Raw genomic sequence first — 25,941 nt, 5'->3', positions numbered from 1 at the left:
AGAATGACTTGTACCGTGCAATTTCTACAAACGGCTTGTTGAATAAGCAACAAAATATGTGGCCGTATCTGCTGACTTTCCCAGATTTTAATATGCATTTTCAAATGCTACAGAAGTGCTGTTTTACATATAACTACTACTCCACGTGCAGGGAACATAACTGAAGGACTAATAAAATACTCCAGAATGCTTTCAAAACTGCTTTGTCTAGATATTTGAAATGTAAAAATAACGTGTTTAGTCCCCTTGCATTTAGGCTAACGGTTGTCTAAACTTTGGGTAAATTTACATATGCTAACTTTGAAAGTAGCTATCGGGTGAGTAAGCAGACTTAAGCATATGGCCTGCAACTTTTTATGGTTTTCTATACACTGAAATCTTTTTTTCTTTCAGTGTTGTTTTTGTTTGTCAGTTATATTTTTTCTTTCTAAGAACATTAATATAAACAAGTGTAGAAATTATACTGTTATACCGAAGAGCTAAGATATATTGAAACACTTCTAATAATTTTGTTTGTTTCACCAGATGCTTCTTAATCGTCACAAAAGATCTAGGACGCTTCTGTTGTTTATTTATTTATTTACTTTAAAGGAGATGTGTTTCCTAACTAAGTGTTTTTTTTTTACCCAACACCATAAAGGACAGAGTCTGTCCACCTATTCCTCAGCTTTTTTCCCCCACTGCTGGTGGCAACAAGCCTGAATCCTTGTAGTATTTTTTTACCGTGTGTGTCCGCTGTAGCGTCCTGTTCAAAGAAGGAGTATACTAACTAGCCTACCATACTTGTTGAAGGGTGAAGAGATTTTCTTTTATGTTGGAGCTGCTTCCTTTTCTTGGAGATATGGTGTTAAGCTGTTCTTTTGAGGATGTTGTTGTTGTTGTGCAAATGATTGGGCTCTGTGGATGCTTATTTTTCTTTCCAACAACCTTCCATCTCCTTTTCTCCCTTAAAATGACAGAAAATGAAGAAGGCCTTAAATGCTCAATGAGAGCTTTTCCAGAGCTTGAGACAAAAGATCCCTCCAAGCCTGAACAGTATTTCTAGTCTCCCTGGCAACTGGCAGCAGCAAAGGTCTTTGCTATGAATTAGGACTAAGTACCAGCTTTCAGAAAGAGCTCTGGATGGGTCTCTCCCTTCAAACAACACGTGTATCAGGTTTGAGGCCTTTCATTGTAGCTTCTATGAGTTGTAGAACTTTTTTTAATTTATTTTTCAGACTTTTTTTCTCTTCAGTGTTAGTGCATTAAAAGAAAAGGCATTTGATTTTATTTTTTCCCCCAGAGTTTGAAGGATAGTGGTTTTGAGGCAAAAAAAGTAGAAATCAGCCTCAGTGAATCCCAACTACTGTGGCTGGTAGTAAAGGATGGACAGACCACAGCAATCCCCTTAGAAAAAGCCATAGTGGCCTTGGTGGCAGAAACAGAGCTAATTTATTTCCAAAGCCCCTTGTCTTTCCCTAGACCTGGGACCCCTTTCCTGCAGCTTGCAGAGGAAGCAGCACAGCTTCATTGGAATTACCTTTGTCTTGGGGAGGCAAAGTCAACAATCCCTTACAGATATCAAGAGGAAAAAAATTGTTGTTGCTGAGCAGCGCGTAGGCAAGGTGTGTGCAGGTGAGGAGGTCTCCTACCCTTCCTTGCCTTCGCATGGTCTCTGATGGCGTGATAGCTGCTGAGCCAAAAGCACACAGTCATGCCTCCTGTAACTGTCCCTGCTCTGCTTGGATCCCGAGGTAGGCAGCAATGGTTGAAATGACACTAATACATTTTCAGGCCATCAAGGATGGGATAAGATTATAAAAATACCTTTGTTTAGATGTGCAGGATTATTTTTTGGTGTACCAAGCAACCTGATTTTTCTGTAATTCCATTGCCAAAGTCTTTGTGTTAAGAACTGAGGAAGAGTTTTGCTTACAAATAGTTTTGAAGGGGGAGCACAAAGGGCTGTGCACCTCCTTTCTAGGTCATCCGAAATTAGCAGTTCCTCAGTCTGGAAATTGTCTATTGAAAGTACTCCGAAGCTAACAGCAAATTAGGGGTTGGCATTACAAGTCTTTTAAAAGTTTTAAAACCTCCTGGGAACCTCGAAAGCTATAGCCTGTACCAGGTTTGGAAGCAAGACATTAGTAGAAGAAACAGGTGAAACTGGAAGCAAAATTATTTCAAATATAATGAAGTCATTGAAGCAGTTCTTTAGGGAAGACTGGTCAGTATAAAAACTGTAAACAGCTTGTTCTAAGATTTTCTATGGAGACTGATAGTGCTAGTAGATGTATGGAATACTCTGGAAATCATAAAATTAGTTTTTGAAAGATCTGGCAGAGAGAACTGCTGTTTCTCTGCTACAGAAATGTGTTTGGTAGTTAATAGCTTTGTTTTGGACTAGAAACTTTGACTGGATCAGTTCAGCAGGATGCATCTAGAAGTAAGAGGATGTATTGTCTAGAGATGTTACCAGAAGAACTGTTACCAGAGGTGTAGCCTCAGTAGGGGACTGATTTTTGTGTTGAATGTTTTTCATGGGTATTTTCTTGCACGCCTAATAAGAGTAGGCATTACCAAGTAACAGAACCAAGACTTGGTCCTTGGCTTTGATTAAAATGCAAATTCTCTCAAACTCCTGTTTTTCCTGTCCTTCCTCCAGACACTTTTACTTGTGTCCTGTTATGTTTGCAACATCAAACAACTTCAATGCAGCTTCTACTGTTCAGAAAACTGGGAGATCGTGCTCTAATGGCCATATCCACACAGAACATCATCGCCCTTCTAGCGTACAGCAGCAGTACCTGCAGCTTTAACATGTCCAGCAGGCCACAGGGATGGGGCATAGAACGGAGGAACTGAAAAGTCAGTTCATGCAGTAGCTTTAAGCCTTGTTTAATGAAGCAGCTGATTCGGCTATGCAGAGCCAGCTGGTGACTTCAGGATCTTTTCAAGCCCTCTTGCAGGATCCTTCCAACACCTTGGAGACTCCGTGGAAGCTGTGCAGTAGCATTTGCTGTGAACTGTCAAACAGTCTTTCTTTTGTGCTTAGCAGGGTTGGGTGGTTAGCAGCTATTTGAAACAGGTTTGATCGAAAAGGCTAATGTGCTTGAAAGTTAATTGGAAAAATTGGGTTAAACCTGTTCCTGAGAGAACAGTAGAAAATGCAGAAATGAAGTTAACTTCATGTTCTCTATTGTTCATGTTAAAGAGGTTTAAAATCCAGTGTGTTGCATCTGGCAGATGACATGGCATTTATTTTTCTTTTGACATGTGAAAGATGGGTTTTCTATCCAGACTTGCATATACTTGAAAAATCCCCTTTAAATTTGCTCTTTTGAAATTGATTTGATATGACTATTTTGCTACTGAGTTACTTTGATTACCATTTTTCTGTTTTTTTGTGTGGTTTTTTTTTTCTTTTTTTCTCTAAGTTACTCTGTGGTTAGATCAAAAGGTTACAATTGTTACATAAGTTTGACTTCCCCAAACCTTGAAATATCTTGAAATGACGGAAGATGAAAAACTGTAAACAGTTCTTCAGCTCTTTCTTACAAGTAAAGAACACCTTGAAATGAAGTTAAGTGAAGAACTCTAAAATTAGATATATTTTGGGATTGTCTGTCTTACATGTGAAGAGATCTGTTTAAATCACAATTGGTTAGTCATGCTGTGTTTGATGTCTTATATAAAACTTCAGCTCTTGATGTCACATAGTTTAAAAAAAAAAAAGTTTTATTATGGAGGAAACAAAATGTTCTTTTAACTTTAATGGCTCTAGAGAAAAAAAAAAAAACAGATATGACAATATCTAGCTGCAAATCTGTAAAACAATGAAGCCAAAAATTAATTTCTTGGTATTTTCATTAGCCTGCTTCATGCTTTCCTCAGTTTGAATTCAGGGCTTTTAAAAAATGTAAAGAAAAAGGTGGGTTTTTTTTGGCTGGTGTCACTTCATGTACTTTTAGGATAAAAGCAATACCTTGTTCAGTGTGCTCTGTGGAAGAATAAAAAGTGATAAAATTAAACTTCATTTTTTTGTTACAGATTAGTTCTAATATTTTCAGAACACTTCCACCTAGCGATAACCCAGATTTTGATCCAGAAGAAGATGAGCCAACTCTTGAAGCCTCATGGCCCCACATACAGGTGTGTGATTCCTTTATTTTCAAATCATCTTGTAAGGCAAGAACCAGGAATGCATACTTGAGTAGTTTTTTGCCTTTGATATGAACTTTAGAATTGATCTTTAAGTGTGTTTCTATGCTCATAAGGGAAAAAGTGGTTGTTTTCCTTGCATGTATAAATACAGCAGAATGTAAGCATTCCAAATTGCTTAAATGCTCTTTTTGTTTTGTTTTGTTTTAAATTGAGCAATTGTGTTATTGAAGTGTGGTATGTATATATATGTCTTAAAATTGTGTGGGTATTTTGGGTAATTATGTTCTTTATTTAAGAGATTGTTTTCTGTACTTGAGCAATTTTTGTATGATTTCAGTGAAATCTAAGCAGATGTTAGCAATTCAGTTTCTTGTGACAATAACAAAAATGGAGCAATAGCCTTTATTTGTCTTTTCAGCAAGAAATAGATATCTCCTCATTCTTCCCACCCTCTTCCCTCCCTCTGTGCAAAAACTTTACAATATAGGCGTTGTTGTTTGGTAACAGTTGGTTAGTTATTCTATTGTTGCGCTCCTGTACCAATCTCGTGATTATTATAGCGTTGCTGTATCAATCACGTGATTGACTTGCAGTACTGATGAATTTTTCTCAATAAACTGTTAAAAGTTGAGGAATTCCAAGTCACTTGTGATCATCCACATTCATATCTCAGGTTATTCGTTGTTGAATTTGTAAAAGTAGTATCTATTAAATAAAATCTGCTGTGTAGCAACTCCTAATAGTGGGTAGAAGAATAATTGCTGCTGCATATCCGTATACCATCTGCTCCCCTCTCACAGGGGAGTTGGGATGGTACCCTGTCCTCATAATACCTCGTGGACATATATGTTCCTGTATATCAATGATATAGTATAATCAAGAAATGCTGTTATTAAGGCCTGGACTTCTAATACTGGATATTTAAACTTCCATGTTCAGGATAGTATTTCAGACTTAAACCAAGTAAGAAACAAGATATCACAAAAAAAAAGGCTGTGAGAATAATTAGTTTGTGGATGTCTGTGTCTAATTAGTAGGAGTAATGGCTATGCCTTAAATAAAGGGGGATTGCTTGATTGGGCAGGGGGAGGTTTGCAAAAGGGCTATGCAAATGTCTCTTATGGTTGGTAGAAACATCATCATCTGACTTCAAAATGCCTGTCTCTCAGGAGTAAAACTTGTAAATGTTTTCTCAGTTCACTTTAGGACACAAGTAAACTATAGTTCTTCTTATAGAAAAAGACTTGTGGTTTCTGTGACTGTTTCACTTTGTGCTTTATGCTTGTCTAAGAGAAACTGAAAGAGTATTGTGTGTTATTATCTGAAATTTTATTTTCAGTGTTTTCCTTTGCCTTTTTCTAAATCAGTTTTGGCCAGGCTGCCTGATTATTGATCGTGGAATTTCCTTCTCCTGTGTCAGTTTTTCATCCTGTCCTTGGAATGGATTTGCTCACTACAGCACAGTGACAAGTTTGTGTTTTCCTCTCCTTTCTTTTACATTTCATGTGCCCACAACTGGATGGTAGAATTCAAAATTCTGATCTGTCACATAGCCAATTTTCTGGGAGGGAGAAGAAAAAATCTGAATCTCTACTGTGCTTTGTTCTGTTTAATCTGTTGACGTTTCTCTATACAAAAACATCATATATAATGGCTTAGTAACTTACCAGCAGCATGCATAGCCACTACAAAAGACTGTAGACCTACATTGAAACTGGTGTGACGTGAAAGACACAACTTTAAAGCAATGCTCCAGACAGTTGTAGCAACTAAACTAGGGTACAGAGGCTGGCGTTAGTCACCCTGTGTTTCTATTTAGGGACCTGTGGATGGTAGAGTTGTTAGCTTAAAGCAATAACATTCTAGTGGTGCCTGCAAGAAGGAACACAGAATCAGCAAAATGTAATAGGAATTATTGGCTCTTTTACCCACGCAGACCAGTTTTTGAGAACTGGAACTACCAAAGCCAACAGTTCTCCCATGATTTAGTAGTATTACTAACGGTAACCCTTCACTTACACTCAGGAAAGTTGAGCATAGCTGTCAGGTTTGTGTTTGTTTGTTTGTTTTAAGGTAGGACCAGCAAGTGTCTGTTGCAGGTAGAATCCACCCTTACTCTCCTTGTTGATGCTTAGGATTGTGCTTCTGAGTTTCCATCCTTAGCTTACAGAAGAAGGGTGCCTGTCCAGAAATGGCCATTACAGTTTGCTTCCTGAAACACCTTGGATAAAGCTTCATGGATTTCCCAAGGAACTCCAGAGTCACTTGACTGTCACAGAGACACTTTCAAGCATGGATTGAGTAGCTAGCTGTTCAGGGATTTTTGAGCCCTAAATGTTTATTTTTCTGAAAGCTCCTCTCTTTAAGAACAATAGCAACAATTGAGGTTCTGCAATAGCCAGGATTATACAAAGCGTTCAAACAGTGACTAATGCATCTTCTCTCTGTTGTAGAAATGAGACATGCTACTAATTAGTTTGCCATCACATATTGAGAATCTTGCATTACTATTGATTTGTTCTACTTTGTAGTCGAGGCACACCTATTCCAAAACCTTGGGTTTGGTTCTGATTGATACCCTAAAGTTAATCTTGGGCATTTTGTACCAAGACGCTGTTATAGCATTATGCTTTAGCCTAGTTCTTCTGCTGGCTGTTTATCCCTCTTCCCATATCTATTTATGGAAAGAAGCCATAATTGTCCTTCTTGCCCCACCTTGCTTTAGGGGAAACAAAACATCCCCATTTAGTCTTCACTCATAAGAGGCACTGGGGCCCAATAGGATTCTAGGGGCTCCTTTGTATTCTTTCAGATTTTAATAGATTTTCTGCAGCATACATAGGACTGTGCATCTCTGTACTGTATCATACATCAGTATCTTCCTGGAATATGCCTGGTTTTCATTTGTTGCTGACATGGCTTCATTGTGTGGCTGGATCTTTGTTACCCATGGTTTACTAGCATTTAGGACCAGTATCCATCCCTTCATTTCTCAGTTTAATATTTTCTTGTTGCTTAGCAGAGCTTTTTCTTGTCTTTTTAACCGTCTTTGCAATCACTGAGTTCTGTCCTGTATCTGTCTATTATTACCTGAGGCCTTCAGAATCTTCTTGTCCCTTTCTTACTGATACCCTGATATTGTTTTTTTCCTTTTTTTCCCCCCTCTGGCGATAGCTTCCAATATTGCATGCAGCATCACCCCGGCTGTTATCCTATGACTATTATTTGTTGTGGTCACTGATAGAAATGTTTAATATATGAAATAATGTATGAATATTTAATTCCAAAATTGAATCCTATAAAACTGTAAATGACTTCCCTCCAGTCATATGCTTCCCGTTTCAATACAAACCACTAGCAAATTTATCTGATTTCTAGCTTGAAAAAGATCAGTAGCCATGGTCAATCCCTAAGACAGAGGATGGAGTGTGGAAATATGTCTGATTACGCTATTGGATCGGCTATTACCAGACTTCTAAAAAATTGTCCTCTATTGTTCTGCAACTGCTATTGTCTGCTGTGTTTATGTGCAAGAAGACAAATTAAGGCTGTGCAGGGAAGCTTGGGTTTTATACAATTCTGTTTATACGACATTTGTGTATGTTTGGACTGTTGATTTGAAAAGCTATTGTTATGGTCTCTGTCAGAGGGGAGGAAAGAGTGAAGGGGAACTTGTGTTTTTGAGCTTCTGCTCTGCAGATACAGCATACCCCACTTGAGGCTATGCGTAATAACTGCGAGCTCAAATGTTCTAGATAAAATTGCTTATTGCTGAGTGTATTTCTCAAGTGAACTTTTTAATTATGCGTTACTCAGATGCTGGCTTTTGGGGGGTTTATAGGTACTTGTAGTGGTAATCACTGAAATACATGCCTGTGTGTATGACCTCAGTGGGGGTTTTATTCAGGAGTCCAGCCAGTGATGTCTGCATACATCTAAGCTGCATTTTAGTATTATTGCTAATTGTTTAACTATTGTGGGGCTAAGACTAGGCATTGAGACCATAAGAGGCCCTGAATGCATCTAAACTGAAGACATTTTTCTTCTCAATTCTGTCTTAAGAGACGCCTGATGTGTATTTTATAAATTGGGAGAGCGTGCATCCTCCCCCACCTGCCATTGTTATGGAAACAGTAATTTGTCTTGGACTTCTGATGAATCCAAAAATATGGGACTTGTGCTCTGGCTTCTTCATGCCTTTCTCTGCTACCTCAGGCCCTCGCTGTCTCTATCTCCTGTCTGTCTTTCCATCTGTGGGCAGGATCATAGCGAATGGGGACTTGAACTCAATAGAAATAAGTACTACAAAATATAAAGGATATTGAAGGTAAATCTGCTGAAGGTCCTTTTGTTTGAATTGAATGCCCAGGATATAGAAATGTAGTGTTAAGCCCAATTGTTAGGCTTCTACATATTCATTCAGCTTTTTAATGACCTTTCATTTTTGGAGCTTGCAGCTGAAACCTGGCTTCAGAAGCATTTAGCAAACTTTCTTTAATCTGTTTTTACAGAATTACATAATGTTAGAGCACTTAACTTTACCCTCAGTGCTGATAAGTGTTTGATAACTTATTTCTACATAATATGTTCTTAATATAGTAGGAAGTGTGAATTTGAGTAATACTTAGATCTTTCACTTGATTTTTGTGTTACAGTGATATCTTCAGTAAATTATTTATTAAGCTTTGACTCTTCAGAGAATTAAAATGTTCTTGATATTTACAGTAATTCTTACAGTAATTCCACTAGAGGCCATGATTAAGCAGTGATGTGTTAGACCTCAGTTTCCTTTTATACCTTTTATATATGTAAATAGTCCCACTGACTTGGGTGGGGGATAAAATCTGTATTATGGTGTGCTTATTAACTTGTTCAAAATTTTCATTTTCATGTTTGTAGTTGGTGTATGAATTTTTCCTAAGATTTTTGGAGAGCCCAGATTTTCAGCCTAGCATTGCCAAGAGATACATTGACCAGAGATTTGTACAGCAGGTGAGTAGAGAGGTTTTCTATCTCAGATTCAAAGACCTCCTCTCAGACTTAACTGCTGATTGTATGCTAAGGAGAAAGTAAAGCTTTTGTTTTGACACTGTGTTAAACCTTAGTTGTTCCAACAATGATTTCTGCCAAACACTAAATGAACAGCACTTCATATCACACAGGCTATATGTAATTAGCAACTTCAGAAACACTGTTTTCAAGTGGTATCCTCAGTGTTTTGCAATACAAGATCTTTGTATTTTGTATTTTGTGAATATGAGTTGTGCTTTTAATGATTTGTAACTTATTTCCAGTCAAATCAACAGTGGGCCAATTAAACTGTTTTAGTGCTTTGTAGTGCCTTTTTGTTTGTTTTTCATAGAGGTCTATAATGGGAAAATGTAGACCAGAATTGTTTTTCCTGTGAATAACTAACTTACTGTATACGAAGTGTGTTCCAGCACCTGCTAAGGTGTTACTGGATAGTGTCATTCTCATACTATCATGTGTTAAGCATGGAGGGAAAATCAATTAAGAATGTACATAGGAAAATAATGGAAAATTATGTTTCACCATGCAAAGTAACTATGAGCAAGAAAGTTAAGTGAGACATTAAATATAACAGAATCACAGAATTTCTAGGTTGGAAGAGACCTCAAGATCATTGAGTCCAACCTCTAACCTAACACTAACAGTCCCCACTAAACCATATCCCTAAGCTCTACATCTAAACGTCTTTTAAAGACTTCCAGGGATGGTGACTCCACCACCTCCCTGGGCAGCCTGTTCCAGTGCCTAACAACCCTTTCAGTAAAGAAGTTCTTCCTAACATCTAACCTAAAACTAATAACTTGTCAAGGCTGTATGATACAGTAACAATTTTTGTCCCATATTACCTCAGAGGGGATTTTTACCATGTCAAAATACTCATTTTTTCAAGGAAAAACTTGAGTGAGTGCTGGCAAGCCATCAGAGTACAGCAATGAAAAATAACAACATAGATGAACACTCCCCCTTCCCACCTTCAGTGACTGTTTATATTTCTGTTTGTTTGGTCTTACTGTTCTTGTTTATAGGTGTTCCCTTCTCTGTTTTGTTCAACTTACACACAAAATTCAAGGCTGAAGCTGCTGCTGACCTACTGGCCATGCAAATCCAATTTACTAATTGGACCGTGGTTCTTAGGAGCCACGTTGCAGAATTTCAGTTCCTGATGTTTTCATGTGATCTTTAGAGTACAAGAAAGACAGTGCAGTGCACAGAAAGCTATACATGGGAGAAAAAGTGGGATAGTGACCCTGAGAAATTCCTTCTAAATGTAAAAATGAAATGAGCCCGAGCAAACTTCTTGAACAGCTGTGTCTGTTGCTGCTTGGTGTAGACATACCTAAGCTCATAAACCTGGACTGAGCAGGAGGCTGTAGTGATTACTTGAGCTAAGTTACTGACTTATTGAGCACGGTTAGTATTTCTAAATATGCTCTTACTTGGACAAACAGGAGGAAAAAAAAAAAACAAAAACAACACTGAAGTAGTGGCCTGTAATGGGATTGGAATACCTTTTGATGTCTTCAAGAGTGCAGTCTTTTCTGTATCCTTGGAAAACCTTCCAAAAGCAAAAATACGTGGAAAGTCTTGCTAGCTTAGCTTATTGGGACATTTAGTCTGTTTTAGAGAATCAGTTAATTTAATTACTTTATGATTCTTATGAATTTAGATTTTTGTAATTTTTTAAAAATTAAATCTTGAATGTTGAACATTCTTGTATAGGAACAATACATGATCATTACCCAAAATCAATAAGAAGAAAATGGGGTGTGGGGGGTAGGGGGGTGTCGAGGTGTTTAGATAAAAGGAGACACTGATAGTAGATTCAGACAGAAATGAACCAACTTCTACTTGTGATTTCCCACCCCCACCCCCAGCCCATTTTTAATGCATTATCATTCTGTTAAACGTACGTATCCCTCTTCTTCCCCTGGGGAAATGCGCATTATTCTTATCATAGACTTGTCTTACAAAATGATTCTGCAGAGAATTATGGGTTTGCTTAACCTTGAAGACATGAGTAGCTTATTGAAAGCAGTATTACAGGATTTTAATTAAGAAATTGTAAATATATGACACAAAATTGATTCATTCTTATATCTTAAAGACCACTTACCTAAAATTTGGTAATCTCATTCTTAAAATTTCATTTTTATTTTGATAGTGTAATTGTTGGAATGGCTTTGTTCATCTCTGTTGGATACACACTTTTTGATATGACTGAAATGAAGCTGCTAGGTTTGCTTATAAGAAATATAAAAAAAACAGCTTTATTAAAAATCTAATTTTGAAAGTAACATTGGACATCGAAACAAAATTTTAGGTCAAACTGATTGTATTTTTTCTAATGCAAACTTTTAAGTTCAAAATAAAGCTCAGATTGGTTAGTAGCATGACAAAATTTAAGTCTTCTAAAAGTAATAAATTTCAATTTAATTTTTAAGTTATTGGAGCTCTTTGATAGTGAAGACCCACGAGAACGTGATTTCCTAAAGACAGTTCTTCATCGAATTTATGGAAAATTCCTTGGTTTACGAGCATTCATCAGGAAACAGATCAACAACATTTTCCTCAGGTATGCCCTGTCTGGCTGTATGTCTGTATGTAAGGCAATATTTTATATTACCTTCATGGTCTGTGACTGCAGTGATTTGTTCTTGAATGAAAAGACCTGGTTTTGATCTGTGATATGGCTTTCAAATATCTAAAATTTATTAAAGATTTTTTTTTTGGAATCCCTCTCTCAATTTTTGTCTCTTTTCATAACAGGTTTATATATGAAACAGAGCACTTCAATGGTGTTGCTGAACTTCTTGAGATATTAGGAAGGTAAGTTTGATCTGACAGAAAAAGTATGAAGTGTTATTGTGGGTGTTTGCTTCAGCTTTCTTGCTTTGGAACTGGGAAAGGGAGGAGTATAGTAATGAGTGATAAAGTGCAGTCACTGATATAATCTAATACTGTCTTAGTTACCATGTGAATATAAAATTAGGATATCGAGTATAAATTGTTCTTTTTCAGTACAAGTTTTAAAGATGACAGGCAAAATATTTCTCAAGAGTCCTTGCTTGTGAGGAATATATCCAATAAAGGACATGTTCTTTGACTCAGACAATGAATGTTTACTTTTCACCTCACATTGAATAAAATGCTTTAATCTTCAGCAGGCTGGTTTTGTTTAAATGATATTCAGGAAAGCTTTGTAAGTGCTTTAGTTACCATTTTTGCCATTAATTCACTAATTTCATTTTTACTTAAGTTTTTTTGTGGTAGCATTTTACTAGTTTTCTAAAACTGTCACTGATATATTCACAGTAGAAAACTTTATAAATATTACTGCCTTACTGAAAATCCAAAGACTGTGCAAGTATCATGGAAAAAATTGTAATGAAAATCAAGTGAAAGGGATACCGTTTTCTCAAATTAATCTAAAATCTAGGGAAAAAAAAACATGCCTGAAGGACTGCTGTTCTACTACTGTCTTTTAAAATAAAATTATTGAGTTAGCAACAACTTTTTCACTTCATTTTTGTACAGAAAAGTTGTTCAAAATAAGCGTTCAAACTGCAATGTTAAAATAGCATAAACGTTATATACCATCTATTTTTTCTCTTGCAAGGCAAGTTGTCTTAAGTGGTTCTGTGCAAAATGAATCAGCTTCCTGATGTGTGTAAGCTTTACCATAGATTATTTTGTAGATTATTTTGCCTAATGGAGGTTGTGATAAAAATACTTTTTTAAAAAACTTTTTTTTAAAATAAAATTAAATCCTACTTCTTCATGTTTTCAGTATTATCAATGGTTTTGCACTGCCACTGAAAGCAGAACACAAGCAGTTCCTTATGAAAGTTCTGATTCCCATGCATACTGCAAAGGGATTAGCTTTGTTTCATGCACAGGTAAGCTTTTGCCTACTTTTAAGAGTTGTGGTTTTCCCTGTATTTGCATTTGAAACTAATGAAAATGTAAAGCAGTATGTGTTATAATGTCAATATTCCGAGGTATTTGCAAATGCAATCTCAGATACTTATTTATTTTTAAGATTTTACATATCTTGTCTTAATTTTGAGATATTTAGCATATCTTAAAAATGCTAGAATGTAACAGCAATTTGAAGTCACATCAACTGAAGTTTGTGTAGTTTGCTACTCAGTCACACTTTAGTCCTAGGACCTTGTTCCATTGCTACTTCATTTATGTAACTGAAATGCTGTGTACAAAGGCATCTGCGATATGGCCAGGTGCTTATTTCAGAAGTGCTTTTTTATTTCAAAAATTCCAGTGACTGAAGAGAGGGGAAGGGTGTTGGATATAAATGGCAGAAATGCATAATAGCTCTCCAGATCAGCCAGAAATTATGTAGATCCATGACATGCTGTCAAAATGTTGCAGTTATTCATTTGACTTCCATTCTTATACTTAGCACAGACGTTCATCGTCTTATTGGAGGAATAATATATATCCTTTCCAGACATATGGCACTTGAGTATTGAATGTATGTGATGAAGAGTCGCAAGTAATTCTGCTGTGGCTAATTAAAAATTTGCTTTGTTAACTTAGTCAGCTTGCTAATATAGCTCCTTTATAGACAAAAGATACAAGGAAATGAGTTTCTAATTAAAGTGAAATCATTATGACTATATAGCCTACAAACAGGATCAAGACAAGAGCTCAGTTAAAACTTGATATGAGAGCTAGGACTTAATTTAATTAAATCACTTGTCTTTGTGGTTTATTAGTGTGCAATAGGCTGCTCCATGGAATGAGTCAGTGATATGAAAGGGACCCATCATATGCCAAAGGTATTCTCCCTGATAGATCAGTACAGCAAGCTAGCCTTTTTTCTCTAATACATTTAATCTGGGCCATTGGTACCTGAAAGGGTGCTATAAACTCGGCTGTACTGGGCGCTTTAAAGTGGCGTTTGGTTTGTTGGCCAGGCTATTCACCTATCCCTTGGTAAACCACTAGTGCCATGTGCCAAAATACCACTTGGAAACGAAGGAGCAGTTTTGTCGCTGTATGTTTCTGGCTTTGTGTTATCCGGAAACCAGCACTGAGCGTACTGCACAGTCAGGAGTGGCCCGTTGCTTTGTTGCTACAGCACAATTTAGCCTGCTCTTAAAGTCTTAAAGCTGGCTTAAGATTGAGCCTTTGTGTCTTTGAACAATAGATGTATTGCACAGGAACACTTTAATGGGATTTTGAGATTGATGTGTGCTGTGTTACTTTTGGGATCCATGCATACACATCCTTATCCTGAGGGTAGGAGCAGTAAGTTAGGCTTGTAGTAATTACAGCATTGTAATTGCCTCTTTTGGGATAACAGATTCCAAAAAAAAAAATAGAAAGGTAATGCTTGATTTCAGACTACTTAAGTATGGAAATATGTATGCCATGCCCATAAATAATTTTGTCTCTGATCATGTTGTGAGATGAAACACACTGTGATTTCCCCAATTCAGTCTTTATGGAATCTAGGGTTTTAACTGCTTCAGCAACAGTGTTAGTGTATGGTTCTGTGCATGGCACAGCGGTGGTTGTTTTGTTACTTAACTGCGTGCTAGGTAACTAAACAATAGGTAAATGTAAGTAATTATGGAACATACAGTATCACACTTTGGCCAGGGCAGAAATCACTGAGGGCCAGGAGAGCATGCTTGTGACTTAGTCTCCTGATGCTTCCCGCACTCCCTGCACTCTTCCACCAGTGTCTGTTATTGGCCACTGCTGGGGACGGGATCCTCAGCTGGATCTGAGCTCTATGGGCAAACATCCTTTCACATGTAATCTTACCGCTGAATTTTGACACCTATTATTCGAGTAATGTGTGGTCAGTCAAATTTGTTCTTTAAAGCTTTTCTTTTGAATGAAAGTACCAACTTTTTCCCCAAAAATAGATGTTTGAAAATCCTAGCTTATTCACAGTGTAATGTTAATACAGGAACTGAAGGTGAAGAAAACCTGTCTAGATAATGGATCTGAGTTAAGGAAGTACTGTCAAGTTTCAAAGTGATTGTCTTCCAGGATGATAAAATTGAAGATTTTTGGTATGCAGGAAGTTTTTGTAAGATACAGCTAGCTTGTATATCTTGCTGTTTTAATTGCTATTTTGTTTAGTTTGGAAGAACTTTAAATGGCTGTTCTAGGGGTGTTTGGGTTGGGATTTTTTGTACCTTCTTCCTCATCTGAAGTGCTTCCATTATAAGTCGGGATATTTAGTTTTGCTGCAATGTCTAAACAGTGTCTGTTTAAACTAAATAATCATATGAATTACATTCTAGCTCGCCTATTGTGTTGTACAGTTCCTGGAAAAAGATACAACTTTAACAGAGCCTGTAAGTGTTTTTTCAGTTGAATGTTTTTCTATTTTTAATGTCAATGTAGTATCTCACTGCAGCTCATTGGAAATACACAGCAGTGCTATCTGTGATATCTTGATTAATGATCCATAGTCATTGGGGGGGAGGGAGGGGGAATAATAATTAAATCTAGGATGGTTGTTAAGAAAGTCCTGGGTTTGAAAATGCAGGTCTCTCTTAGTCTATAACCAAGATGGAGCACAAATTTAAATAAAAATTTGAACCACTGAGATCATGCGAATCACCTTATATAAGCACTTATGTAACAACTGTACTTCCTCCTGGTAACAACTAAAATTTCAATGTTTTTGGTGCTGATGGCTTGTGCCTAGCATTAATTTTCAGGGAAAACACAGTCAGAAATAAAAGTGAGAAAGAGTAACAGCACTTTATTTAGACAGAAGGACCCTGATGTTCCCCATGTGATGTTCCTGTTCTGTCCTCTCAGTTACTGGGGTGCCTCTTGGCAGTTACAGTTCCAGGTGCTTCAGGCATCAGAGGCTTTTCCCAGGCTGAATCTCCCACGCCATGCATCGGCAGCTCAGCCAGAAAGGGGATTGCAATGCTTCGTGCAAGTGGTTTGGCAATGCCCATAAGGAAGAATGCAGGCAGGGCAGCACAGCAGCTCATGGGGAAACAGACTCACATCAGACCAGCTCAAAGAGAAACTTAGTTTGACAATCTGATGTCATTCTGTTAGGGGTATGTTGGAATTTAAACACTTCATCACTTTTTGTGACAGAAAAGTGAAAAGCTTATGTGATTTGTTTTTTCTTAAACAATGCTAATCTTCACCAGCCTTTCAGTGGAAGTTTGTTTTCTGCAGGGTCACTTAGTGTTGGTGTTCCTCATCAGAAAAGAAGTTATTTTGTAGGTGGTGGAAGTAGGCCTGACTGTCTACAAATTTGTCCTGTCTGCTTGAAGAGCCTTCCTTCCCACTGCACTGCAGCATTGCCAGCTTAGCTGGTCAATAAGCCGATTTTGTTGGATAGGGTGAGGAGAAAGGAATTGTGTAAGCTCAGTTCCTTAAGCCAAGGGATAAAGCAATCCAGGTACTTCTACAGTTACAGATGACACATGAGCAGCAAGTGTGTAACCTTACATAAAAGCCTGCAAGGCTGAATGAAGTGACAACATGGCAAAGTCCTGATGTGAATTTACAGAACTGTGATACAGGCTCCAAGCCCAAACTCTGCAGGGGGAAAGCAGGTCTTACTGATGTAGGAGTGCCACAGTATGATCCTGGGACTTCACCTGGGTCATAGCTTACAATTCTGGTCACCTCATCAACAGTAAAGATGAATTCAGAATGGAGAAGACACAAGACTTGTGCTTGCCTTGGTCATTAATTTGAACATACAGTAAAACTGGTTTTATAAAAGAGGAGTGATAATAAGTGAAGCTTTAAGAAACTTTTTGAAATGCTTGAAATATAAGTGTTGAAATTTGATGGGGCAACTGATGAAATAGCATTGTATTATTTTTTTTATTTGGCTTTAGGTCAAGTAGTATTTTAAGCACTCCATCAGAAGGCTATCTTCATGAGTACCGCACTGTTATTATTCTGGCAGGAATTGTCACTCAGGGTCAATTTAGAGGACATTCAGTCCAAGCTCTTGTAACTGCGGTAGTCTGCCTTAGGTCAGTCCTGATGTTTGCAGAACTGACAAGAGGAGCTCATTACCTAACCCTGCTAAGTGCCATAGCCTTTACATTGGAGAGATTTCATATCATGAGAACCAGGCTGAACGTGCAGCCCTGGTGCATAAGCTGTCTAGCAGGTGTCTGCTGCTGTAAGTCAACTTTATAGGAATTTTGTAGCCTGGGGAAGAATATTAATTGTGTGTGTTTTATGTAGAAAGAGCGGTAAGATTTCGGATCTGCATTCGTGTATTTCTTGGAATAAGATCTTCGAACTTAAATGTGCATGTATCAGCTTTTTTAATGGGAAAGCATGGGCAGGCTGGAAACTGATCCTCTAAAAAGCGAGGATTAGGTATGTTGTTGAGGTCTGCACTTCTCTGCTAAGAACATGTTATTTCTTTGTCAAGTTAAGAAGTTGAGAATGTGAGTCTATGTAGTGAAGCACATTTGGCACTCATTGCTGAGTGCTGGAAACTGGGCTGCTGTAGCTAACCCAGTTTTGTGCTTCCAACACCAGGAAATTCATGCTCCAGTTAAGAGGTATATGGTAGGTTCTCACAGCTTTCCTTTGGCAAATGCAGCCATCTGACATTTTTTGGCTTTCTTGCATTGTTTTGGGGAGCAGGGAAGGTGTTGACAGAATGAGCTATTGCACCTGTCAATGTTCCAGTTTGTTCTTTAGAAATACAAAATCTCAGTAGTGTGTAACAGCCATTCAGTTACGAGCTAATTAACAAGAAAAAGTGGCCCTAGAATTAAAGTGTATTTAAATTGTGAACCTAGACAAACAAGTGTAATCAATTTATGCCAGCCTGGCTCCTTGAGGGAGGGGAAGCAGGTGATGAGAGGACTGCCAGATCAGGTCATGCAGAGAAATGGAGCTCAGGGTTTCCCCTCCCCATGTCACCGCACCGTGTTCGTGAAGCCAGCAGTGAGGAGGCCAGGTCAGCAGCAGAGGAACGGGGCAGGGAGCGAGCTCTGCCTTTGTGGCCAGGCTGCAAAATGGCCCCATCAGGTATGGGACGGAGGCGCTGGGAGTCTGGCTGGCTGGGGCACGTCCCCAGCTAGGTACAACTGCACGGCTGAGGCTCTGTGAGGGATCTGTCGTTCTTCCCGTGTAACTTGCTGCTTTTCTGGATTTGAGCATAAGTTTTTGAGCTGCCTGGGGTTTCCTCACTTGCCGGGTTTCATCTGAAGTGACACTCAGTTTTGTAGAAGCAGAATGTTTGTGTATCCTAGGATCGAAACTGGTGAGCACTTAAAATCCTATTATTGTCAGAAAGTCACTTTTGAAAGTACACATCGTTGTCAACAAAAAAGCCAGCTGGGAAGGTTAAAAGTAGAAAAAATCAACATGGGAAAAATCAAATATGGAAAGTATTCGTGTAGTTGAGTAAGCTTTATGGTTGCGTATGATCCATTAGGTGCTGTTATATCATAAAAGCAGAGGTCCTTTGCTCAGAATGAAAGTTTATAGTGCTTGGGGAATGTTTCTGCTTTTAAAACATGCAGTTACGGCTTTTTTTAGCCAGCATTACTTTTGTAATTTAGATGCCATGTCAGATGTTTGTTTCTAGGAAACAGGCCTCCAGTCTTTTTGTTTGTTGTTGTTTCCCTGTTTCCCTCCTCCTCCACCTTGCCCCTCTTAGGAGCTGTGCTTTCTAATTACGTTTCCTGAAGGGTTTTTTCTAGTCTTACATGTGATAGTTTCCAGTGTACATACTGGAAACTATTTTCTCTGTAAGTTCATATCATTTCTAGTTTCCAGTCTGTCACACTTCAAATTAAAGAAGAAAAAAGGACGTGGTGGAGGACAGGGCTCCTCTCTATAACCCTGTTTGTGCAGGCAATGTACACTGTTTGCTCTTGGGCTTCAAAACCAAGACAGGTGCTCCCCAACACATGGATCAGGAGAAAAATATGCTGGTCTGTCTAGCTACAGGAGATTTAACTTCATTTTGTGATGCTTTGATGTTATCAACATGATATCAATTAATGTGAGGTGGGAGTAAGTGGGAATGGATAATCAAAGACTTCTGATAAGGTTTAAATTATTCTGATAACCAAAACAAGATAAATGTTTAAATAAGGCAACAAAGTACATATTTTCAGTGGAATTACTTTTACCTGTATTCAGTTTTTATTGAACCTCTGGATAGGGAAAAGCGAAGTCATTTTATTTAGTTGTTTATTTTCAAATTATATCAGATATGTAATAGAAACTTGTTCTGGTTTTAACTTGTTTGTATTTTTCATATAGGTAATCAGAGGACTGCTCAAATTTTGGCCAAAAACTTGCAGTCAGAAAGAGGTTGGTTTTGTCTTGTACAAGCTTCTTGTCTGCTGTTATGTAAAACATAGCATGTCAGATTCATACATCTTACCTCTGCTCTGCTTTTCAAGAGATCTTGCTGAAAACGTGCAGTTCTTGAAACTGAAGAGTGCTCATCTTTGTTGGGCAGCTCTGCCATTTTTTAATGTCAGTTCTTACTATTGTGCTACTACGTTAAGAACTGTGTTAAAATTTGCATTCTTATCGAGATACTGCATAGAGTAAGAGATTTGATGGGTGAGAAGTGTTACTAGTTACACTAGTAGGTTGGGGGTTGTCATCTGCAACATGACCCAGACATAGACTTCTACTTGGTATCTCAGTTGCTCAGTTCTTTCTCCATAGTATGAAAATAACTTTAAATGGTCTTGGGAATTTTATTTTTTTTCTTGGTTGTCTTTCTTCTATGTAATTAAAATGAGTACAATCAGGAGTTTGACTCATGGCACCAGATCTCACCCCGACAGCTCTTGACAAGTGGGGCTTTTATCTCTGTTGCCCCTGTTTGAGAGGTATTGAATTTTTTATGCCCCCTACCTAGTGTTCTGCAGGTTGTAATTTAAATCAGATATTAACTATTTAGCACTACAGAAGCTACTCTGGAGATCTCAGGTAAATGTAACCTCTCTGGCAATTAGTGAAGAAATAAATTATTCTAGCATCTTTTTAACTGTAAAGAAAAAATATTCTGCAAAAGCAGCTCTGTTAAGTGTTCAGAGCAATTACACAAAAGAACAATTCCACAATGGGAGCTGTAACCAGGTAGCTGAACCTGCTGATTGACTTCTTTCACACAGCAAAAAAAAAAAAAAAAGTGGATGTCTAATGCAATTGCAATCACGTACATTGTTCTTGGCAGGATTCATGACTAATGTCTGAGCTGCATGTTGCTTGTTTGCACTGGCGATGTAAAACATTCTCATGCTTCTTGATGTATTTCTTTTATACCAACAGGTGATGTTTTTAGGTGAAATTGAAGAAATCTTAGACGTAATAGAACCGACACAATTCAAAAAAATAGAAGAACCTTTATTTAAGCAAATATCCAAGTGTGTGTCAAGTTCACACTTTCAGGTAAAAAAAAAAAAAAAGCATCAAAAATAACTTGTAGCAATCTATTATGTGGTTTTTGACCCCTAACCTTTCTATTTCAGGTTGCAGAAAGAGCTTTGTACTTCTGGAATAATGAATATATTCTCAGTCTGATTGAGGAGAACATTGATAAAATTCTACCAATTATGTTTGGCAGTTTATACAAGATCTCCAAAGAACACTGGAATCCGTATGTAATCTTTAACTTCCTATAGTACCGTAAATAATTTTTTTTAGTCTATTGTTTCAAGTTTAGATCATAAACTTGTAAACATGTCTTCATTTCAACTTAAATCAGATGAAATCAATGAGATTATGGGTGCTAAAATAGATGCCCTTTTCAGCAATATTACACTTTCACTGCTCTGCACTGTTATGATGCAGAATTGGAATTTACTGAAAGCACAGGAGGCAACTGGACAATGGTTTTGATATTCTAATTACACTTGATCTTACGTGTTGGTTGAAAATCAAATTAATATTACTTAGACTAAAACCACTTGCCAAGTGATGTGTCTTATACAGTTGTACTGTGCTGTCCTTTACTACTTCAGATAAATTCTGTCAGTGACTGTGTCAGTAATTTTTGCTGCCAGACAAGATAAGAAAGGGAAAAGATCCTATCATAGAAAAGCAGTGCCTGCCACTCTAAAGGATGGTAGCAATGAGTTACTGCTTTGTTTTATATTTAATTCCAGAAGTTGCTAGTATTTCTATTTCCTGTTAAAAGGAAACAGTAATGACACTGAAATACTAAAATGCAAAGTTTGGCTGTGTCCAGCAACCTAAGCTGAGCTGCAAGTCAAATTTGCAGAATGTAAAGCTTGTACAGGCAAGAGGCAAGGTAGGCAGGAGCCTTCTGCAACTTTGAAGCAAATCAGATACCCTATCTTATGTACTCAGAGACTCTGAAGTTATTCTGAATTTATCTAGATGGCAAGTCTCATTGCAAATGTTTCAGCTGAGACTGAATATAAACTTTGGAGAACTAATTCTTGGAGCACTAATAATACTTCAGGCCTCAAATCTGAAGAGTGTTCTTTCCCTAGCCATGGCCAGAAGTTGCTCTTTACTTCAGGAAGGACCTGAAAGACACCAGATAACTGTATCCCTTGAGGACCAGGAAGTTTGGGGTAGAAAGTATAACTCTTAATTGGCTTCAGAGTGTAAAGAAACATACTTTTATCTATCATCTGTCCACCACAGCCTCAACTACTCACTTAAAATCAAGCTTTTCCTCTCAGAAAACCAATAACCTAAATAAGCTTTTGTCTTTAAACCATGTGAATGCCAATGTTCAAAGAAGTGCATAGACAGAGTAAATGTATTGCGCATTTTGAATGAGCGTAACACCTCTGATGAATAGTAGAGAGCCTTCCTAGTGCCACAGTGGACAGAGTGTACTGAAAAGGCAAACCTGGTCCTTTGGTTACTTCCTTAGATTTTTCTTTCACTCGTTTTTCACGGTGATGACCACATGGCACCCCTGCTCTACAGCCTTACAATCAATACTGCTGTGTGAAGGTGAACTGCTAGGGAGGGGAAAGGGGGAAGACAGCTTACGTGTTTTTTTGTTAAGTTTGAAGATAGGCACGTTCTTAATGTTCAATTTCATTGCAATTTCTGCGTTGCTGTGCATAATTATTAAGAGTAGGCTTAAAGGAGATGAACATTACACTTACCTAAGATAAATTATTGAAATAAGAATACCTTCACAAAAAGAGGCAGAAGAAAGAACGATAGCTAAAGTGGAAATACTGACAGCCACATAAGACACAGCCAGTATTGTTCAAGCTGTTCAGTTTCTTGAAGATGCCATGGTATCTGAAACAACGATGTGATCTTCTTATGACACTTCTATATAGCAGAGCTGTCTGCTGCCCTTAAATGTTCTGGTACAGCTTCTAGCTGCTGTATTAGACTGTGCAGCTGTGGTTCCTCCGCTGCATTCTTTTGCCCAAACTTAAACCTATTAGGCAGGAGTTTCATTTTTCTAGACTCTCATATTTTATTACTTAAGCATTACAAAACTGTTGTTAGAATTCAGTTTGTTAAACACATAACATAACTCCATGGCTTTATAGTATAGCCACTGTACCAATAATTATAGCCTCTATGATTATACGAGTTGGGAATTTAAAGTTAAATAGCATTTCAAAAAAAAAAAAATGTGGATATGCATTTGGTTAATTTACAGAGGAAATTATAGTAATTTTGTTTCAAAAACCGATAAACCTTACAGTAGCATCTTAAATACAAAGTTCAGAGTCCAAAAAGGAAACTGAACGCTATTTTACTGAAGCTTATTTTGTGTTGAGTAATTCTAATGGTTGTACTTCTTCCGTTCCAGAACTATTGTGGCACTGGTATATAACGTGCTGAAAACCCTGATGGAAATGAATGGCAAGCTTTTTGATGATCTTACGAACTCATACAAAGCAGAAAGGCAAAGGTACTGATTACTTTGTCCAAATGTGTGTTATGAATACATACCTAACGTGTACCAGCTGACAAGCAGAACTTAACGGTGGTGGCTGTGGGGTGCTGTAGTGGAAGCGCTGGCTGAATATTGCTCCTGGCTGTCACTTGAGTAAGAAGCACTCACTGTGCAGGTGTGTGGCAGCACCATGGCTGGCACTGAAGCCCCGGGGTGCTCGGTGCATTCAGGAGTGCTCCGTCTCGGGTGGGGGAACCAGGCTCAGCTGCTGCTGCAGGGGGCTGTGCTGTCTGGAGAAAGCTCTGCTGGATAATGCTTCATAGCTCAGCCAAAGCCTGCCCTATCCTACTAACCTACTAACGTGTACGTTGGAGCGGGGTAGACGTGGTCCTAGGCTGGCTGAAAGCACATGTTAAGGCTCCATTCAACAGTTGTGCTTCCACCACCCCAAAACGCTCTTTATCGTGTGCAAACAAGCAAGAAGCAGAACTTCCTTAGAACTGTACTCATCTGTGCAAAACCATCCTACAGCAATTGTTTGAGTTGGAGCAAAGTTACTGTTTTACCACTAACCTTTACTAATTTGTACGTTCACTTTTTAATAGAGCAAACCGTGATTGCCTCAAAATAGCTTTGGGGTAGAACTTACATTACAAATTACTAGATGTAGAAGAACACGGTTGCTTTAGGTACCTGCATCTCCACATTGCACTTAAAAACACATCTGAAATTGATACTTCGCTCTTTCCTACAGAGAGAAAAAGAAAGAATTGGAACGTGAAGAGTTGTGGAGAAAGCTAGAGGAGTTAAAGCTTAAGAAGGCTATGGCAGAAAAGCAGAACAGCACTCACAATGTGCTAAACACACACAGTACAAGTGCCAAATAAAAGAAATGACAACCTCTACTCGGCAGATATACTTTTTGTACCCTTTTGAAATATCTAAGAATTTGCAAAATAAACCTCATCAGTATATAAACAGCCAGCTTTTTCTCTGGCGCAGTGTAAATGAAAAGATTTGAATTTAAATACAGCAGTTACGTGATGTCATTACCACAGCATATTGTAAATTTGTCTAATTATTGATATACTGTCACTTCCAGCGTTTCATAGACCTGAATTATCATCCTTAATGAGTGAAATAATTACGGGAGTGGTGAGAATTATGACTTGAATTTTTGATTGTGTTGCACATAGGTGGTATAGTTTGCTATGTACATTTTTTTTCCTTGTTTTATATGTGCTTTTCACATCGCTGCATACTTTGGTTAAGAATATAGAAAAGGCTTCTAGTTGTGCTGTATTTTCTCAAATAAAACCAAGGTACGTTACCAGTAACGTGAAAAACGCAGTATGTGCCCCTTACAGCCTTGAAAGGAACTCACGTGGTGCTGTTCTTGAATTTGTGATTGAATTCAGATTTAGATTTACGTGCAAGTTCACATTAGCATGAGGCAAAGTAGGAAAAGAAAAAAAGTCAGCTCAATCAGGTCAGGATGGTCCATGCATCTGCCTGCCACTTGGTGAGTGCCTCTACTCCCTTCTCACTGCCTGGTGGTCCTGGGCCTACTCCAAGATTTCCTCCTGCTATAGCTGAGGATGGAGCTTCCTTTAGAGAGCCCATCAATGATGCTCCTGGTCAGCCCAAGGACTCCCTGTGGAGTAGTGTCATTCTAGAGACTATCTCAGACACCTCTGCATTAGTTTTAGCACCTTGTGGACTGAAGAGTGAGACCAAAATTGGGATTTATTTTTTTTAGTGCAGCAGGAAGGCTGTCAGTAACTAGTTCCTTGTTTTATTTAAAGAAAATGCAGTCTGCTTTTTAAAGGTGGAAAGTTGACTATAGAAGTCTTGTCTGTTTTACTTGATCAAGTATTTTTCACATCTTTTATCAGAGTACCATTCCAATCTCTTAAATTGCAGTTGTGTGGAAAAAACTTTTGTAATGAAAGATCTTTGGGGAATTGAGCAGCATTCAATAAAGTCTTTATGTTTGTATTTAGTGCTGTAATCACATCTTTGTGCTTATAAAGACCAGGAGAATTAGAACGGCTTTCACAAATAACCCTTGAACTGCACTACACTTGTCACTTAATGAAAAGCCACGAGTTATTTAGACAAAACTGTTAAACCCCAGTGACCCCTGCTTCTAACTTTAGTGAGTAGGGCGGAGGGATTTGTTCTGCTCTGTTAAGCCCATGGAACCTAAGAGGCAAGAGCAGGAACTGCAAGTGACTCCCTCCTCCCCTCACCTGGCTGGACAGAGGAGAACCTGTACATTGCATGCAGCCAATACTGCTGCTTTTCTAAAGTGCCTTGATTTTGCTCTAGAAATCACCTGGAAGTAGTACATTTTGTCCCAAAACACTTCCTTAAAATCTCAAGTACAAAGAACTGGGGGGTGCTTTTGCCATACTTACTGCTTTATTAGCACTCTCTGTTAGTAGGGGATGGAAGAAGCAGAAGTTAACTCGGCATGCTCCCTTCCTCGCAGCAAACCCTTCCGAGCAAACACGCAGTAGTGCACTGCTGCCTTGTAGACTGCACAATTCTCAGTGAGGCATCTGGACTAGTAAGGGACTTATAAGGAAGAAAAAGACTACACACTACACAGCACAGTTAGTTAGTGCACATTCTCTGTATAATAGAGAATCTCATTTAAATGCCAGGCTGATGAAAGACTTTTTTAATTCCTCAGGAAATAAGGAAGGGAAATAGTCTTGAGAATTAGATTTTGAAATTTGTCATCAGCTCAGATGCCCAGCTATGCTCAAGTTTACTTCGAGTTAGACTGATAATTTTTTGTTTTTTACTTACATGTTTTGCCTTAATACTCCCATTTCGATTAGCTCCTGTGAAACTCTAGCTGCAAGCTGAGAGCTGGCAGTTTCAAGAGAAGGTAC

At 38.1% G+C, this 25,941-nt stretch overlaps 1 protein-coding gene across 1 annotated transcript in view; it reads left to right on the top strand.

The window, feature by feature from the left end:
• PPP2R5A (protein phosphatase 2 regulatory subunit B'alpha) overlaps positions 1-25,036 on the top strand; it is a 43,676-nt gene extending 18,640 nt beyond the window's left edge. The window contains exons 3-13 of the mRNA XM_068676135.1: positions 4,030-4,131; positions 9,043-9,135; positions 11,616-11,746; positions 11,941-12,000; positions 12,962-13,070; positions 15,456-15,509; positions 19,438-19,488; positions 20,464-20,583; positions 20,664-20,791; positions 22,952-23,053; positions 23,793-25,036. Coding sequence (XP_068532236.1) covers positions 4,030-4,131; positions 9,043-9,135; positions 11,616-11,746; positions 11,941-12,000; positions 12,962-13,070; positions 15,456-15,509; positions 19,438-19,488; positions 20,464-20,583; positions 20,664-20,791; positions 22,952-23,053; positions 23,793-23,925 — 1,083 coding nt within the window. The 3' untranslated portion in view covers positions 23,926-25,036. The remainder of the gene's footprint in view (positions 1-4,029; positions 4,132-9,042; positions 9,136-11,615; positions 11,747-11,940; positions 12,001-12,961; positions 13,071-15,455; positions 15,510-19,437; positions 19,489-20,463; positions 20,584-20,663; positions 20,792-22,951; positions 23,054-23,792) is intronic.
• The last annotated feature ends 905 nt before the right edge of the window (positions 25,037-25,941 follow it).

This window comes from Anas acuta, chromosome 3 (genome assembly GCF_963932015.1).
Source record: "Anas acuta chromosome 3, bAnaAcu1.1, whole genome shotgun sequence".
Classification (NCBI taxonomy): Eukaryota; Metazoa; Chordata; class Aves; order Anseriformes; family Anatidae; genus Anas; species Anas acuta.
The sequence above is the reverse complement of the archived record's forward strand: the minus strand, read 5'-3'. Positions and strand labels throughout refer to the sequence as shown.